Here is a 19,127-nt window from a genome sequence, read left to right as displayed (position 1 = left end):
TCCTCACAGGTCCCGTACACGAGCCTTGACATCCCACCGGTGCACCAGCACCCTGCTATGCATAAGTGTCTGGAGTCTGATGCTGTCCAAGCTCTATGCTGAACCTGTGATCCCTCTTAGGCTCTGGAGGTGCTTGCCAGCTGGAGCCCAGGAAGCAAAATTGCTGTGCCACATGCATGGATTCTATGGGAATGGGAGCAACCCCCTGGCCCTGCAGCATCACTACCAGTTCTACGCTGTTGGCAACTCCTCAGGTTGCCCCTGGGACGGCATTGCCAATTGCACACAGAGTGCCACTGGAGAGCCACTCAAGTTTTGTTATGAAACTAAGACCACTGCAGACTCTGTCCCATTCTTCTGTAAGCCATTGTGGTCTCCAACGGGACGTACACCATCAAACACACCCAGTGACAACCTCCTGGGTGGCAGAAGGTGCAGGGTAGCCCTGGTTTCCTCCGCTGTTTGGGGAACAACCAGGCCCCTACATTGTCATTGGAACTCAGACACCTCCATTACCCGGAGATGAACTGCAGCTGTCTCTGATCACGCCAGCAGGCAACAATATCACACGGTTCCTCGTAAACTGGGAACCGCTGAACTGGACTTTAGCTGGGCATGACCTGATTCAGCAAGGTCCCCCAGACTGGGTAGTTCCATTAAAGGGCATACATTGTGACAAGCTCATGCCAGCAATTTGGTTTAAATTCTATGGGCACATTGCCATTTCGGGGGATTTCATGATCCCAGTTTGTACAGAGTGGAATTGGGCCAACAACAAAAAAACAGTTTTAAATTTCGACCCTCTGATTACAAACCTTGCTCCCCTCCGACATTTAAGAGCCCCAATTTCAGGTCCCCATGTGTTGAAATTCGATTAACAAGAACATTTGGTTCTTCAACCTCAGACTTCCCTGAAGGAGGTTCAAATCCACCTAGAGGGCATGAATATCTCTCACATTGCACCTCTAAGTGCTCCCTTGATTGGAACTAGCCATAAGGGTTGGGATGAATGGGTAATCTGGGGATAAGTCTCACTGTTCCTTCGATGTTATCCAGGAAGAGGGGTCTGGTATTGTCTATGTTGGTAAAGCATGTGTGTGTGTAAGGACAAGATGTAATACTGTATTGATTAATGGACATTGGATCCAACCCATGGTGCCTTATGTTAATTGCTGTTTCTGTAATGTAACCACCATTGTTACTTGTGATATTAAGTTTACGGTGCCTATATGGACTGTACAACATTTAAATGCCTATCCTGAGCTCTACAAGGAGGTTTCCCCCATTTCACTGGGAATGGGTCTCATTGCCATTAAGGTAAAAACACAGGCCATCACGCCTGGCGGGAGACTTTCTTGGGTGGAGCCCCAGTGCAACAGGTCTTATTTAGCAATACAAATGCATTTTTCTTATAACGCTTATTCACATTATCCATCACCTCCTGAGCAACAGAATCTGAGGTCTTTGGTGTTTCTGTGGGTTTGGCAGTCACACTCTGTTCCTGTTCCAGTAGAAACAGACTTTTTCCCTTTATCCGCATTGCTCTGCTTCACGTACATTAGGTACCTTTGAAGCACGGCGCTGTAAAGTTTAGCCTTTTCGTATTCGGCTAAGTCGGTTCTTTGAAGAACAGACTTCATTTCAGCATCCAGTAAGGGAGTTGCGGTCGTTCTGATATTTTCCTCTGCTGGAGGGGGAGCCCTTAATTGCTCCAATTGGCGGCTGGGCACCAGGTATATTTTTTCTGCATACTCCATTATCGATTAGTCAAAAGCCCCATTATCAGAGGGATAGCAAAACTTAACAGAGGTCCGATAAATCCCCCAGACTGCTTCACCAGATGTTTCTTTCTTTTAAGTGAAACCCTTTTATTACACAAAGTTTTTATAACTTTTTCAGCACATGCACTTGATTTTGTGTCAGAAGAACTAGGGATGAGCTGTCTGCTGAGGATTTCTAAAATCAGACCTCAAAGCTGCTACAGAGCAATAGAGAGTTGCATGTTGATGGGACATTGTACCTCGTTGTGACAGTTGTAAAAAACAGGGGTGGGGACGCTTGTAGAGTTTTAAATTCTATCCTCAGTAGTCAAATCATCCATAAAAAGATGATGTTTAGTAGACCTGACTTACACCAGTACCAATCTGTGTTTTGCGGGTGGGCTCTTGGCCATTATGTCCGACTGTAAACCTACGGATGCTGAATTGTTAGCGGGGACAAGAAAGTTGCATGAGAAACTGGGGCGGTCAGATCAAAAAAGGTTCTGCTCAGTGACGTGGCAACATTTGAACAGCATTATATGGATTTAAACAACACGCTGCTATACCTGTGTTGCAAGATTGTAAAAGGAGACGGAACTGAACTCACCGAGGACAGGCCTCGTGAATTACCCCGTGACCTCTATTTTCAGTCAGTTGGATGTCACGCTGGGAGACCGCCTCGTAAGCCGAAGCAACAACTGTTACCCTTACAGGGCCTTTATAGAATCGGTGCTCAATTACAGCGACGACACCCTCGCCACGCAATTTTCCACCGACCTGTTTTACAAAGTCACAGCCAGACAACACGAAGAAATGGAGTTCAATGGAGGGAATCTAGGGCTCGATGAAGCAGCACTTTCAAGCTGCCTCTCCTTATATGCCCCTGCATCACAAGGAGAGGCACATAACTGAGCCAATTGGGTTAAGTCCATACCATCAGCACAGGGGTACATTTGCCAAACACGGCAAAAAGAACACAGAGCTGACTGGTATCAAGTCCCCCCGCTGATGGGGTGCTTGCGCTGAGCGAGTATCCCCATCACATCCTTACGCCGTGGTACCGGGTCTGATCTTCCATCCATTGCAGATGCTGCATCAGTCGTTGTATCCAATAAACCAGCAGAAACAGACGAATTGCTAGTATAATTTGGAAACCAATGATCACCACAATGGGGTGAAGCATGAGATTCAAAAGACCTGTTGCACTGGGGCTCCACCCAAGAAAGTATCCCACCAGGCGTGATGGCCTGTGTTTTTACCTTAATGGCAATGAGACCCATTCCCAGTGAAATGGGGGAAACCTCCTGTCTACTTTTTCTGAATTGGTCATCTTTTAAAAACCAAACAAAAAAACAAAAAAACAAAAACTCTACCAAATATCAGTTGTCTTTAAACCCCTCACCTGGGGTGCTTTATTGGGTAACGTGGCTATGAAAATCATTTCAAGATACACATATCTGGGCTTGTTTAAACATATTTTGAGCAAGGCTAGGCATGCCCAAGAATTTAAATTTATTTTTTACAAAATTCATCACCATCCGGTCATTTTGCACTAAGTCGTTAGAATACAATTTTAAAATCCGGTCAAAAGATAAACCCTTGTTACGATGATGTAAGAAAAACAGGCAGTGATCGCTGCAGGCGACGGAGCGGGGCCTTGTAATTGTCTATTGTGAAACACAATATCTGTGGCATTTTTGTTTAAAAATTTCATAATGCTTTTAGGAAACAACACACTGTTCGGGGGATGCCCATATAAGTCAAAAAACGCTCCACGGTTACAGTCCGCCAGATACAAGGCGAGCCAGTGTTCACCCGGTTGGTTGTGTGGATGCGTGTTGATGACCAAACCTAGGGGTCTCTGAGACAGCTTGCCTCCAGGGAGCCAGTCGCAAGGGAACACATCTAAGAAATTCTTTTTCGTGTAAGGGTCCATTGATAAGACACGTGAGAGCTGCACAGTGTCCATGATCACATGTAGTCAAACAGAATGTTTCTCCTCTGATTTATCTCTATGACATTGTCAAAAACCCCAAACACGATCATATTGAGGGTGACCATTAAAGCCTTCCCAAAACGTATTTCTGCTCTCAGGTTACACTGGTCTACAATTTTTGAGAAGTCGTCTGCTTCAGAGATAAAATGTGCTATTTATTATGTATTTTGATGTGCTGAATTCAAATATGACAATTAAAACAACTGGCTACTGTTTCTAAGATATTTAAGTTTTTACATTTTATGTCTATGTATACTGTGTAGATAGTAGAGTTTTAATCATAAATTGTAAACCTAGGTCTTTTCATGTGTTTATGGTTGCTTTACATGATAATATTTCACCTGTCCTGTTTATGTAACACTTTAAAAATCAGCAAAAGGGTTATATAAATAAAATTTATTATGAAACAAAAGGCAAAAAACTATTATGTACATAGTTTAGTCCTATTCAGTGTCTACTCGGCGCTTCTTGGCTTGTCTCTTGTATTCATTAAATGGAGCATCTCTTGTCACTGGCCAGCAATAGTCTGCAAGCATTGATGGGCTCCATTTGCCCTGATAGCGTTTCTCCATTGTTGCAATGTCCTGGTGAAATCGCTCGCCGTGCTCGTCACTCACTGCTCCGCAGTTCGGTGGAAAAAAATCTAGATGAGAGGGCAAAAAATGTATCTTTAGTGACATGTTGCAACCAAGGCTTTTGTATGCCTTGAGGAGATTTTCCACCAACAACCTGTAGTTGTCTGCCTTGTTTCTGAGAAAATTTATTGCCACTAACTGGAAGGCTTTCCATGCCGTCTTTTCCTTGCCATGCAATGCATGGTCAAATGCATCATCTCGAAGAAGTTCACGAATCTGAGGATCAACAAAGACACCTTCCTTTATCTTAGCTTCACTTAACCTTGGAAATTTTCCACGGAGGTACTTGAAAGCTGCTTGTGTTTTGTCAATGGCCTTGACAAAGTTCTTCATCAGACCCAGCTTGATGTGTAAGGGTGGTAACAAAATCTTCCTTGATTCAACAAGTGGTGGATGCTGAACACTTTTCCTCCCAGGCTCCAATGACTGTCGGAGTGGCCAATCTTTCTTGATGTAGTGGGAATCTCTTGCACGACTATCCCATTCACAGAGAAAACGGCAGTACTTTGCATATCCAGTCTGCAGACCAAGTAAGAGAGCAACAACCTTCAAATCACCACAAAGCTGCCACTGATGTTGGTCATAGTTTATGCACCTCAAAAGTTGTTTCATGTTGTCATAGATTTCCTTCATATGGACTGCATGACCAACTGGAATTGATGACAAAACATTGCCCTTATGCAGTAAAACAGCTTTAAGACTCGTCTTCGATGAACCAATGAACAGTCTCCACTCATCTGGATCGTGAACGATGTTGAGGGCTGCCATCACACCATCGATGTTGTTGCAGGCTACAAGATCACCTTCCATGAAGAAGAATGGGACAAGATCCTTTTGACGGTCATGGAACATGGAAACCCTAACATCACCTGCCAGGAGATTCCACTGCTGTAGTCTGGAGCCCAACAGCTCTGCCTTACTCTTGGGTAGTTCCAAATCCCTGACAAGGTCATTCAGTTCACCTTGTGTTATGAGGTGTGGTTCAGAGGAGGAGGATGGGAGAAAATGTGGGTCCTGTGACATTGATGGTTCAGGACCAGAAGTTTCATCCTCTTCCTCTTCCTCGTCTGACTCAAGGGAGAATGATTCTGGTGCATCAGGAACCGGCAGTCCTTCTTCATGTGGTACTGGGCGTATAGCTGATGGAATGTTTGGATAATGCACAGTCCACTTTTTCTTCTTTGACACACCTTTCCCAACTGGAGGCACCATGCAGAAGTAACAATTGCTGGTATGATCTGTTGGCTCTCTCCAAATCATTGGTACTGCAAAAGGCATAGATTTCCTTTTCCTGTTCAACCACTGGTGAAGATTTGTTACACAAGTGTTGCAGCATATGTGTGGGTCCCACGTCTTGTCCTGATCTCCAATTTTGCAGCCAAAATAAAGGTGATAGGCTTTCTTAACCATAGTGGTTACACTGTGCTTTTATGATGCAAAAGTCACTTCACCACAAACATAGCAGAAGTTATCTGCGCTGTTCACACAAGTACAAGGCATCTCTGCTCACTTTGGCTAAACAGAAATATATCCCTTTGCAAAATCAAACACTGACAAATAGGAGAGCACGACACTGTATGATTTCTAGAGCTGATATAGGGCAATTTGTTCAGCAGAGTGATGTAAGCTTCATTATGATTGCATCATCCATGACTTCTAGGAATAACATGATGCAATTCATATCATGTATGACGCAATACCAGCTTCAGATTGCATCATTCATTGTTTTGCCTAAAAAGCAAGTACTGTCCAAACCCAGTCATAGATTTATTCATAGATCCAGTCAAAGATGTATTTTAGTCATTTCTGGTTTAAATTGAGATCCCTTCCTTTTAGAACTCACTTATCCTCCGCCATTCCCAAGTCAAGGGTCGTATATACTGACCCAATAGCATATCTTGAAAACTAGAGCCAATCAACAATTTTAAGCATCATTTTCGTTCTCAGTGACCCAGAATTAGTAAAGTTTGACTACATTTATTTCAGAAGTATTTTGGCTGTAGAGCAGTGTTCTCGGTTTTAAGCAGGGAATAGTGATTGGCACATTCATGGTTGGGAGACAGGTCAAAGGCAAACAAGGTGTAACCCTGTGCAAACTCCTCACGGTCGATTAACAGAGAACGATCTTTCATGTGTTTACCAGCCATCTGTACCAGCTTCATGTATTCTCTTACGCAGTGTCCTGCCTTGAAGTCTGGTTCCAGAGGCTTGGTCGGTATCTGTTCACCATCCACATACAAAGCCACAAAATTAATATCGTAATGTTTAAAATGCTTTAGCGTAACTTCCACTAAAGGCATCATTACCCACAAACCCTAGGACAAGCATATTGGGTAACTGTCCCAAGAACAAGTTCTCCTGGTTATTGACCCTGCTGCTCCCGGGGATGCTAAACATTTTCATTCCCACATGGTCCACAGGGAATTTAGCATTAGCGGTAAGCAGGGCCTCCGCGTGCCCCAGATGGATACTCGGGGCCACCTGTACTTTCTTCACAAAAAGGGATGCTGATACAATGCGCAGTTTAAAGCATTCAGACGCACTGCCCATTAAACAGAAAGCATCTTTACTGCGCGTCAGTTTAATTTTCACATCCACTCTGTTCAACAAAAGTTTTTCTTGGAAAAACAGGTCGCTGTGTAGATGACCCAGCAGCTCTACCATTCTGCTCTGGGCCGTCAGCTTTGCACGCCTCACAAACCCTAGATTCCCGCCATCCAACTCCATTTCTTCATGTTGTCCAGCAGTGTCTTTGTAAAATAGGCTGGCGGAAAATTACGTGGCGAGGGTGTCGTCACTGTAATTAAGCACCGATTCTATAAAGGCCCTGTAAGGGTAACAGTTGTTGCTTTGGCTTACGAGGCGGTCTCCCAGCGTGACATCCAACTGACTGAAAATAGAGGCCATGGGGTAATTCACCAGGCCCACCACGGCGTCCTTGGCAAGTTCAGTTCTGTCTCCTTTTATAATCTTGCAACACAGGTACAGCAGTGTGTTGTTTAAATCCATATAATCTATGCCATTTCCTGCTATAAAAAAGTCAATGGGGGCAGACTCCGTAAACAGCCCATTGAGGCAGCACCTCGATGTAGATGCTTATTTCGATGCTGGTCTGCGCAGGGGCTATTTGGAACAAGTCTAGTTCGGATTTGGAGCACTCTTCAGACCCGCAGTGAACAAAAGCCATGATTAAAATATCTCTCTTTTACCAGGCAGAGAGTGTCTCCTCTTTCACCCAGGCTTCCTCTTGGACTTTCGCTTATGGCCAGCCCTGCGTGTCAAAGCCCTTCTTTTAAAGGGTTTCGGGGGACCTGTGCGTCGCGGGTATGACGCATTTCTCTTTCTCGTCCTCCTTTCAATGTACATCAGCCCCGATCCTGCCTGTGAAACTGTATTCCCCACCTTCTCCAGAAAAGCACGGGAGACATGACCTACCACGTCTTTATCTATGTTCTGAGCGGTGGTTTTTACGTGGGGTTTAATAATCTCTAGCCCCCCTCCTCAAAAGCGATATGGCTTTTCGAAAGAGGCTACGAAATATTCTACCCACACCAGCTCTGTACATCACGTGGGCCCCAGGATATCCAGGAAGGGCATATCCAGCCTGGGCTTTGTAATAGTTCCTGTAGATGGTGGGCTGTGCGTATGATCCAGTAATTTGGGTGTGGTCAAGTAATAACCTCGTTGTAGGATGAAATTCCACGTCATATCTCCAAAGGTGATTTCGAAAGGGGTGTCTTGGTTGATAGTATTGCAGCTGTGCGGGTATTGTATTTCCACTAACCCCACCTCCCAGGTACCCAGGAGATCCAAGGGCTTAATTAGCCATATTGTAAAGTTCGAGCTGGTGTTTTGGGGAAAAACTGCAGAGCTGGCATTGCTGGGCAAAGCAATGTAAAACCTGCCATCGCTCATTTCTCTCTCTGTCTTTGCAGGAGGAATCGTTTTTGTTCGTATCTAAATGTCACAGAGTTGAGAAGCTTCCACCCAGCTGTTAAACTTATCAGGCCACCCCAACCATTTCACCAGTAGCTGCTTTTTTTTCCCTTTTCCTTTCTCCGCTAGAACTTTTTCAATCCTGTAAATCCTGTCTCGTTTGGGGTTTACTTTTTGTAATTCTTCAGGGTAAAAAGATCCAGTGACTGTCTCACCCTCATAATCTTTTAATCGGTATACAGGTCTCTGGCCCCTGGTTACAGCTTCATCCATTATGAATATCTCATCGGTAAACGTCTGTTCATAACCTTTTTCAAAAGCTCCTTTGGTTTTAGATAGTCTTACGTGGTCGCCTTTTCTAAAAGGGGCAACAACTGGTTTTATTTTAAAACCATCTCCGTAAACCGTTTTCCATACCTTCAGAGAATTTGAAGGATTAACATCAGGGGGTTTGGTATGTATAGTTCTGTGAAAGCTCTGGTTGTAACTCTTTATAAAATCAGGTAACACGTCAATGTAGCGCAAAGTGTAATGGGCTGTAAAATATCTCCACATCCTAGTTTTAAAAGTTGTGTTAAATTGCTCCACAACCCGTGCTTTGACTTCATTATTAGTAACAAAATGGTGAATTCCGTGCCACTTTAACAATCTGCTTATAGGTTGGTTTAAAAATTCTTTCCCCCGATCGCTTTGTAATTTTTGAGCCACGCGACCTTCGCTGAAAATAGCTTTAAAGGCCTTGGATACCTCACCACTCGTCTTGTCTTTTAGGCCTCAGGCCAAGGCATATTTGGATAGAATATCTATCACTGTTAAGATGTACTTAAAGCCACTGTTGTGTTTGGAGAACCGATGCATATCCACCAAATCTGCCTGCCATTGCGCATCCACATCTGAAACAATGGTCTTGTTTCTTTTAAAATGTATTCAAGCCGGTTTGTGTAAAGTGTAAGCATCCTGGTTTCAAAGCCAAGCACTTACCTGTCTTCTATTTAAAGTTTTACTATGCCTTTTGATCACTTGAAAAAGAGGGTTCACCCCGCCGAAGCTCCCAACTTCCCCGGGGGTATAATATATTTTCTTTAACAGAGCCATCTGTGTAGACATGACTGTTACTGGTACTGTCTTTTACTAACACAAGTATGGAGAGGGACACATTCATATTGACACATTTAAATAAGTTTTATTAATGGCCTGGTTTAACACAACTTTTTACAGCCACCTGTAAAAATGGACGCCATAACCCCTACCATAAGGGAGTCTGAGCTGGTTCATTCTTCCAATGTGTAAATTCTCAAATGCCTGTAGAAAGGCATCGTCGAGCTGTTGAGAGATTTTTCAGAAAAGAAACAGTGTAAGCACCCCCACTGCTTGTTTTTAGATTTACGTAATCCCGGGTCGGTTCCTAACCCCATTACACCCCATCCTCAACCATCACTTCTTAATCATTCCTTTACCTGAGCGAAGTCTTTTCCGTTCACCTTTTCCGCCGGTGACTCCTCCAAGCCATGATCGCCTTCCACCTCTAGGGGGGTGGACAACGAGAGGCCGTCACACTCATCGGGGTGCCTCACGAAGGCTTGGGTTTCGGGTCGGGTTCCTGCGTATCCATCAACGGTTGAGTCAAAGGGCCCCCGTCGGAACTGTTGCTGATGTAGCGTTTTCTCCACACAAGTCCAAAGGTGCTCGGGAGTAAAACTAAGTCCGAAGTTCTCACGGGGTGGTGAAGGAGTCCATGTTTCCATGATTTCTAAAACACGCGTTCTTGGTAAAAGATTACCTCTTCTGCCTGGCGCTGGGTGTTATGGGGTGATGGTGCTGCGCTCTGATTGTCAGAGGGCACTGGGAAGAGTTCTTAGAGGGGTCACACGACCCTCTTCTGGGCAGTTCACCCTGTCCCATAACCTGCCCTATTTTGGTCACATATGCTCTCGGGGCGGTCCTATGCAGCCGAAACTCATTGTGATTGGTAGAGGGAAATGGGAGGCGTTCTTAGAGGAGTCACACGAACCACTCCTGGACGGGCTCACCGCCCCCAAATTCCTCCCGGTTGGTCAAATCTCCTCTCGGGGTGGGCCGCAACAGCTGAAAACACTCCTGATTGGTAGAGGGAGGTGGGAGGAGTTGTTAGAGGGATCACATGACCCACTTCTGGACAGGTCACCCAGTCCCAGAACTCTCTCTGATTGGTCAAATCTCCTCTCGGGGCGGAGCTATGGGGGAGAAACCTATCCTGATTGGTAGAGGGCAGTTGGAGGAGTTCTTAGAGGGGTCACATGGCACACCTTGCGTCCAGTCATGTGGCCGCCTTGACCGCGGAATTAATACCCCCATGGGGCAGGACTTCTGTGGCAGATGGGCAGGTTTTAAGGGGTCAAGGGGTGGGGTTAGGGTTTGATTGACAATAGGGCCTTCCTCCTGATTGGTAGAGGGAGGTGGAAGGAGTTGTTAGAGGGGTTACATGACCCACTTCCGACAGGTCACCCCGCCCCGGAACTCCCCCTGATTGGTCAAATCTCCTCTCGGGGAGGTCCTACAGGGGCAAAACCCATCCAGCTCAAAGAAGTGCTTGGGGGAGTTACTTTGTAAATTATCAGCTTGGTCTGGGACCGCCTCTGCTGCTATCTCAAGCCCCGATGGTACCTCTAGTACTAGAAGAGAACCGGTCTGGGACAGATCTCTCTCCAACAGCCTGTGTGATAAAGGCAGAAGATGCACACACACAAATATTAGCTTCTCAGCAATGTCCTTGTCATCTTTAATTGCTCTCTTGAATCCACCCCTTCTTTCACAGGCCTCTGATCTCCTTAAAGTGTTTTTTTAGTGTTTGTCTATAGCCCTTCAGTTATTTGCTCTTCACAAGCCATCTTAGCACTTCTACTTTCCCGTTTACATGCTACCTGCTGTAATTTAGGCTTCTGTTTACTCCCCATCCTGCATCTTTTAAAGAACTTGTTCAGCTCAAATAAACTCTTGGCTCTTGCTATTATTAGTGGCTTTGCTGGTTAGGAGCTCGCTTCACTACAAAGCCAATGTAAAGAGCTCAAACTCCCTCTCCCTAAGCAAGAGCTGGCCCCCCGCAATTTGTCCTCGGAGGGGAAGGGGCAGGAGAGTCGCGCGTTAAAGGGAGCTGGGGAGTTTTCTGACAGCCAGGGTCACATGTTGGGCGAGCCCAGGCACTGCAGCCAGACCCCGGAGTGAAGGAAATTCTGGCTGCAGCAGCCTTATTCCTCTCTTGCTCAGTGGATTGGGGCTGTGAGAAGTGACGCTGGGTCTGCTTGCGGCCTGCAGTTCAGCCTGCGACTCTACGCCACCCCCTGCCCACCCTTCTTGGGCTGACTGCAGCCTCTCCAGGTATTTAAGCACCAGGCCTAGGAGAGCCTGCTCAGCACCTGGCTGGGTTCTGCCTAGTGAGCAGCTGGCAGGGTCAGCCTCTGACAGAACGAATGCCCGTGATGCGGGGGAGGGGTTGGACTGCACACTCCAGCCCTGGGATGTGTTTCCTCAGCACCTGGCTCTGTTTCCTCAGCTCTGGTGCAGCCCTTTGGGGCATGATCAGCTGTTGAAGGCAGGGAGGCTCAGAGCTAGAATTTCGTATCCCCATAAACATAGCTGGGCTGGGGTGGGGTGGGGTGGGGGGTTGGGGTGGTGTCAGCTGCTCCGTGCGTGCAGGGGCTCTTGGAGCTGCCACTTGCAGGGGGCAGGCAGCAATCCAGGCTGGGTTCTGCAGAGTTAGCACCAAATGAGGCTCAGAGGAACCCCCGGCCTCGCCCTGGGCCGGGGCTGCTCAGAGTCCCTGCCGGCGGCCCCGCAGCTGGTGGGGGATTAGGGGGAAAAGTCTCCTCCAGCGGCTGGGTCTCCCATAGGAGGTTGTTTCCCTCCCTCTTGTGGAGTCCACCCCCTCTCTGCTTGCCACTGCCCCCTGCCTGCCAGGAATAACTCACTTCTGACTCCCAGACCCTGCTGACCAGCCATGGCTTCTGCCTGGGCCAGGATGGGAACACCCCACGGGGCAGGGAGTTTCAAACTATAGCCGGGGAGAAGATACCCCAGAACTAGCCCTGAGGGTTTTCTCCCTGCTCCTACGCTCTGCAGGTCACTCCAACTGGGTTCTGGCTCCCAGCCACCGTGCGATGTGGCTGCTGACCCCTGCCCCTAAAACCCTGCCCCGATTTCCCCCCGCCCCTCCTCCCAGCACAGCAATACCCCTCAGCCGTGACTCACAGCAGGGCGGGTGGTCCGAGCCTCCTGCTCTTCTCTGGCTTCAATTGTCCATCATGTATCCTAGGGGAGGCAGGCAGGCCTGGTTATTTAACAGCATGCAGGGCACAAGCCACCGCTTGTATTTCTGTCTTTCAAGATGCCCCCACCCCCAATCCATCCGGGCAGAGGAGGGGAAGGAGCTGGGTGGAGAGTCAGTCCCCAAGATTATTGGGATCATTTTGCCTTTGGCCTCGTGCCCCACAAAGGCCAGGAGAGGTGTTGTGCACACAAGCCCCACTGGGAGTTGGCGTGAAGCACAGCGTGGCAGAGTTGCTGCCCTGGCTCTTTGCCTGCATGGCTGGTGGTAGCTGGGGTGGGCAGGGCTGGGGCTTCCTGTGAATCTCTGCCCTCCCTGTACAGGCTGCAGGGGGATCTGGCTGGGGCCAGTGCCTCGTGCGGGAGGGGGGTGGGGTGCGGGGGAACCAGGGTGAGACCTTTGGGAGGCAGGATCTCTCCCTCGGGCCTGCTCCTGCTGCAGGTGCCGGGCTTGCCCAGGGCCAGGACAGAGGAGACCCTCTGGCCACAGAGGCCTCCCACATCTGGCTGCAGGGAGTCTTGGTTCCCCCTTTGTCCCAGGGAGATGGGAAGGGGTGGGGGGGGAGTGGGGTGTGTTTGTGTGTGGGCAGAGGAGGCCAGCCCCTCCCCCCTGTTAGGAGTGTGCATGTGGCGCTGGGCCCCGGACTCATGGGGCAGGGAGGGATAATAGGAAGTAGAGCTCCAGCTCTTTTCTTACCTATCAGCTGCTGGGCAGCTGCTGCTCTCAGGGCAGCCTTCTTGCTCAGCCTCCCTGGGCAGTCCTGGAGCTGGGAAGCCAAGAACCCAGTTAGTCCCAAGCCACACATCCTCCCCAGGCTGAGGGGAGCTGCCTGCTAGGGAGGTGAGGAACCCCTGGCTGTCAGAGCCCTCTCCCCCTTGACTCCTCCCATGGGAGAGAGCTGACTTGTAGGGGAGCCATCCTCAAGGGCAGGGGATGCGGCTGAGTCAGGGGGCTCCCTGGAGCAGGGAAGCTCCCTGTGTGCTTAGGTCCTCCCACCTCGCTGTCCTGCAGGGCCCACACCCCAGAGCTCACTCACCAGGGTCCTGCAGGCTTCCCTCAGGAAGGCGGGGATGGCGGGGGCCACCCCCTCAGCTAGCTGGCTCTGCATGAGCGTGCGCAGGGGCTGGTAGCTGAGGAAGGGTGCGCAGTGCAGCAATGCCACCCTGCATGCCTGCCGGAGAGGGCGAGAAGGGAGCTGGGTGAGTCCCTGAGCGCAACGGGCTGCCAACTCACAGGCTCTGTGTGGCTTGGGGAGACTCCGCTGTGTTGGAGCAGCAAGGAGCCACCTCTTTGCAGAACCTCCTCTGGCCTGACGGTTGTTCCTCAGGCCCCCACAGCCCCCATCTCCAGCTTGGCTGGGTTGAGGGGAGCCAGGCCCGAGTGCTGGGGCCGGGGAGGGACACTCCTGGAGCAGGGAAGGGGCCATTCCCTGTGGGTCCCTGTTGGGTGGTTAACAGCACTGCCCAGTGACCAAGGTACTTGGCCTCCCCTCAATCCCAGGCACTATTGGGGGCTACTACTCGGCTGGGGCGGGGGTGGTGGTGGGATTGCTGCAGGAGGCTGGTCATTCCCAGACAGGAGCTAGCACACAAGTGAGGGCAGGGCAGCAGCAATGGAGACCCAGTCGGCCTCAGCGACCTGCCCTTCCCTGTGGCCCTGCTTGGGTTAGGTCACTTGCTAGGGGCCAGAGATAGACCTGGACCTGGCCGCTAAACAGGGCAGGCTGTAAAATGGAGCCACAGCTGCGGAGAGGCTGGCTGGGCAGGGAGGCTGGAGGTGCCTGTGGGGAATGGAGGAGGAGAAGGAAACCCCACAGATCTACCCCACAGCTACACTCTGAGGGCTGGCAGAGCTCTGTGTGGGGTGGGGGAGGGCTGGATTAGTGGGGGTCCTGGGTGCCACAGGGCAGCACTGAGGAGATCTGGGGCTTGGAGGGGGGAGTTTGCACCACCCTTGCCATGTTGTTAGAATGCCCCCAGCCATCCCTGCCCCTATGAGCCCTCAGCTGCACTCACCTGGGCCACCTGGGGGTCCCCGTCCTGTAGGTGGATGAGCAGCGTCCCCATGCTCTTCTCCACCTCAGCCCCAAAGAGGGATGACTTCTTGGAAACAAATTTGCTGAGGTGGCCAAAGAGCTCCATGGAGGCCCGCCTCAGGCCGCTGGTCTCCTGCAGACAGGGGGCGCAGGGTGGTTAGAGGGGACAGGCTCAGGCCCTCACATGCTTTGGGAATCAGCCTGGCAGCTGCGGAGCCCGGAGAGGTTTCAGCTAGTTCAAACGACAGGACAATTCTCTGCAAACTCCCCTCCTTCCTGCTGGGCCCCAGGGCTGCTGAACAATTGTGGGCCCAGGGCCCAAGAATGATTGCATCCCTGCCTTCCCTAGCAGAGGAGCTGAGCTGCCCCACAAATCCAGAAATGTGCCTGCATCGGACACTGAGCCCCCTCCACGGGAAGGCAGGTCCTGAGCACCTTCCCCTGTGGGGTGCCCTATAGCGCCATGGGGCCTGCCCTGCTTGGTACTTACATCCTCAAAGAACGTTCTCGCCTGCAGGGCCAGTGGGACGGCGACTTGAGCCTTCACAGGCGCCTTGGGGTCCCGCAGCATCCAGCAGAGCCCTTCCATGGCTTCCAGAACGGTGCGGGGGTCGCAGCATTCGCACACGGCGCGGACAAAGCTCTCCAGGATCTTGTCTCGCTTTTTCCTGACCTGCAGAGAAGGGGTTGGACGCCGCTCGGTGAGCAACGCTCTGTCAGCCTGAGTGTAACCAGAGTCCGGGCAAGTCAGCCTACAGCCTAGTCTGCTCCATAGGAGCCACAGGCTGGGGAGAAGGGGAACCAGGCGCTTCCTACCCAGCCCTCTCTGCCTAGTCTCCTGCCATTCCAGACCCACCTTGTCTGGGAACTCGGTCACTGCGTTCCTGAGGCCGTGCAGCGCTCTGCCTCGAACGTGGATGTTGCTGTCCTCTGTCCGCTGCAGCATGGCCTTCACAACCTGCTTCCGCATTGCCTTGGGCTCATTCTCCATCAGCAGGGGGCTGCCGAGGAACTAAAGGGACTGAAAGGAGCTGTCAGAGAGGGCTGGGCGAGGCCAGGAGGAGCAAGGGGAAGGGAGTATGATCAGGGGCCAGGAGGTGACATAGATCCATACCGACTGCTGTTCACGAGGGGCTGGCTTCAGCTGAGCTTAAGAGAAGTGACATGTGCAGGGCAGAACGCTCCCTCTGCTTCCAGTGGGGTGCTCCCAAATCCCACCACAGAGCCCCCAGCAGAGGGATTAATTTACAAGCAATACACCACCGGGACCATCTCTCATTGGCTGACCAGCTATTGGCCCCCTGTTCCATCAGCTTCTGGGCCTGGCTAACCCTCCCCCCTGGTCTTCCAGGCTCACCTCTGCGAACAGGGCGGTGCAGGCCATGCGTTCGCCCTCCTGGCTGGCCTGGAGGCTGGGAAGGAGAAGCTTTGGGATGCTCTTCAGGGCCAGATTTGGGTGGGTCACTATGGCCCTGGGAGAGAACAAGAGCTCGTGTTGACGTGTGCATGACAACCCTGCACATGCCGGAATCCGGCCCGGTCCCGGCCACCCCCTCCCATCTCTGCCCCACTGGGCTCCAGAGCGAGAACGTGACTCCTCCAGCCTCTGTCCTCACCTGCTAAGGAGAGTGAACCCCTCGGGCTGAGCCTCCTCCAGCAGCTGCCAGCCTCGCTCCTGGTCCATTAGCTCCACAGCTGGCTGACTGCCCCTGAGGCACAGCACCCGCGCCAGGGCCTGCACGGCCATGCTGGGAAGAGAAGGAGGCAGGAGATGGTGATGCGGGGATTCCTGCTCTCTGGGCGGGGTGGGGGCGGGCAGGACTCCCTTGCTGCAGCACTGAAGGGATCAGGGTGAGCCTAGAAGCTGCCTCACTTCTGCCTTTGGTTCTCCCCCCGCAACTGTGGGGGCAGGGGGGAGTGTCTGCAGATGTGACCTTCGCTCTCCTCCAAAGATGTGAAAATTGCCCCTCCCCGCCCCGCCCCGCCCAGGAAACTGACCCTGGGGAGAAAAGTACATGCAGTGGCCCCCTGAATGCCCTGCTGCCCTGAGTCCTGCCCCCCAGAGCCCACTGCAGAAAAGGGGTGAAGTGGCTCAGTGACAGGCCGGGCCTGTCCCAAAGCCTTCAAAGTAGACAGTAAATAGAGACAGCAGCCAGCTCTGCCCTGCTCCCCAGCTCTGCTCCCCCTCCCCCCGCCCCCGGCTCAGCTCCCTCATCACCCTGCAGAGCTGCCCACTCTGAGGAGCTCTCTGGCTCCCTGAGTATCCGGGGGCAGTTCTGCCCGCTCCTAAGCACGAGAAGCCTGGCTGATCTGAACCCTCAGTCCCCCGAAGGTGTCGGGGGTCCCTGGACAATGAAGGTCCAAGAAGGAAGCTTCCCCCTCCTATGGGCTAGCCCAGACACTGTGTGGGTGCTGGGATCCATTGGCCCCACACATTACCTGCGTGGACTGGTGTCACTGGGCAAGTCCTGCTGGGCTCCCAAGAGGTGCCGTGCCGGGGGGCAGGCGATGGCGAGGAAGCAAGAGGCGAACAGGTCGTCCTCGCGTCCCTCCAGCGTGTCCGCTTGCCCCAAAGCCCCGATCAGCTCCCACAGGCCGCATGTGGTCTGGAAGGGAAAAGATACAGTCAGAAGACCGTGGCCCTGCGCAGAATGCAGCCGGGAAAGAGGGCTGAATGCCAGCGATGGGAACTTACCGCCGGGGGCAGCCGGGCTGGCTGGGGGCAGCTCCTGTCCTGGGTCTGCCCAGGGTTAGCCCGGCCTTTCTCTGGGCTGTCGTCCAGCAGGATGTGCAGTACCTCCCTGGTCAGCATGGGGTCTGCACCTAGGAATCTCCAGATGGCCTTGGCGGGGCTGTGACGGACAGAGGGACGGCAGGTAAGGAATTCACACAGAGGACGGGCCCAGTTGGTACACACCAGGGATGATGCCCTCCGAGGGGTGACGGGCCAGAAGCAGCAGGTTGAGCCTGCTGGTGGCTGACCTCAAGGCCCTTCAGGCACTGTCCAGTCCTAAGGGGTTCATACCCTCCTGCCCAGGCACTGCCAGGGGGCGCTGTGTCACAGAAAGGGATGGGTTGAACGTGGCCAGACTCACTTCTCCCAGCTTGGGGGCCCCCTCCCTCCCTTGCTGCCTTCTCCTGATGGGAACCAGAGGGGCTGGGGTTAGAGCCCCCATGGGGGAAAGCAATGACTCTGGGCTCAGGGGTGGAGGCTGGTGTGAGGAGGTGCCCACCCTTGGGAGGGGCAAGGGCTAGGTGCTGGGCTGGATCTCCTGAACTGGGGGTGGGGGGGGGCACAGAGTGGGAGCTGCGGCCAAGAGAGCAGGAGCTCCTTCTCCATGGGGCAGAGTGTGGGGGTTTCAGGAGGAACAAGGCTACAGTTCTGGCCACGCCTTGGCTCTGGGGTGCAGGGTTTGGAGAAGGCTGTAAAATGGGCTCTGTGCTTGTCGGCTCTGGGCAGGATTCAGGGAAGGCGCTGCTGGCCCAGGGGAACCTGGCAGGCTGGTGAATCAGAGAAGACCAGCCTCTAGGGGTGGGATGAGACGTCTAAAAGCGTGCGGTGATGGGGAAGATACCAGGCTGGGATTCCAGGGGGGAGAGGGCATTTCCCAGCTGGGGGGAGGGGGTGCCCCTGCGGGGACATGCTCAGTGTAGGGGGGTCTGTGGGGACAATGCAATTAGGTTGGCCCCTCTCCTGCCTCAGCCTGGAGGGATTCCCTGCCGGGAGCGGGGGGCCATGCTGACAGAGGAGGTGACCCTGCTCACATGGGGTCTCTCCTGGTTTGTGTAGTGACCGGGGGAGTGGGGGCTGGAAGACTGTTCTGGCCTCCAGCCAGCCAAGCCATTGCACAGCCGAACCGGGATGGGGGGACTGGTTAGCAGTGCACAGAACAAAGTGTGGGAGGGTGACAGCTGTGTTAGGAATAGCTCAGCTGGGGGAGCCCTGAGCCGGGGGTCCCAGAGCACACGGAGCCCTCCAAGGGACAGGGAGGCTATGCCGGGGCAGGGTTGTTCCCTGGGGGCCTGTGTGCAAGGGGAGGGGCTGTGCTGCATGTAACCATGGTGCTGTGGAGTGATCCCATTAAGGGCGGGCGTGGAGGCCGGAGTGGGGTGTTCTATCCTTTCCCTGGGGCTGGCGCTCACCGTTTGTAAGGCCAGGGCATCTTCAGGAGGATGCTGACCGCGGTCTTGGTGTGTTGTCTGGCCAGTAGGTGGAGAATGTCTCTCGTCCCCTCACCCAGCTGCCCCCCCCGGGGTGGGCTCAGTGTGTAGGAAAGAGCCGCCTGGAGATCCTGCACTTGCGGAGGCAAAGCAGGGGCTGAGACCCTACCCCCGCTGTGGGTGGGTGGCAGGCAAGGGCCAGGAGGAACTGGGCAGGCTCAGAAACAAGGCAACGGTCACATGGCCCGGCGGAGGCCATGGATAAACTCTCCTAGCGAGTGACTGAGCCGAGGGGGGTTCTGGG

The 19,127-nt window shown here is 52.2% G+C and overlaps 1 protein-coding gene across 1 annotated transcript in view; it reads right to left on the bottom strand.

The window, feature by feature from the left end:
* Window positions 1-7,166: 7,166 nt before the first annotated feature.
* The window catches only part of LOC128844484 (maestro heat-like repeat-containing protein family member 1), a 35,500-nt gene continuing 23,539 nt past the window's right edge, over window positions 7,167-19,127 (bottom strand). Inside the window, exons 25-36 of the mRNA XM_054042248.1 lie at window positions 18,806-18,954; window positions 17,358-17,514; window positions 17,102-17,268; window positions 16,279-16,410; window positions 16,020-16,134; window positions 15,519-15,674; window positions 15,153-15,335; window positions 14,643-14,795; window positions 13,664-13,798; window positions 13,324-13,393; window positions 9,785-9,927; window positions 7,167-7,361 (exon numbers count right to left, since the gene is read on the bottom strand). Of these exons, the coding sequence (XP_053898223.1) occupies window positions 7,167-7,361; window positions 9,785-9,927; window positions 13,324-13,393; window positions 13,664-13,798; window positions 14,643-14,795; window positions 15,153-15,335; window positions 15,519-15,674; window positions 16,020-16,134; window positions 16,279-16,410; window positions 17,102-17,268; window positions 17,358-17,514; window positions 18,806-18,954 (1,755 nt within the window). The remainder of the gene's footprint in view (window positions 7,362-9,784; window positions 9,928-13,323; window positions 13,394-13,663; window positions 13,799-14,642; window positions 14,796-15,152; window positions 15,336-15,518; window positions 15,675-16,019; window positions 16,135-16,278; window positions 16,411-17,101; window positions 17,269-17,357; window positions 17,515-18,805; window positions 18,955-19,127) is intronic.

This window comes from Malaclemys terrapin, chromosome 10, assembly GCF_027887155.1.
Source record: "Malaclemys terrapin pileata isolate rMalTer1 chromosome 10, rMalTer1.hap1, whole genome shotgun sequence".
NCBI lineage: Eukaryota > Metazoa > Chordata > Testudines > Emydidae > Malaclemys > Malaclemys terrapin.
The sequence above is the reverse complement of the archived record's forward strand: the minus strand, read 5'-3'. Positions and strand labels throughout refer to the sequence as shown.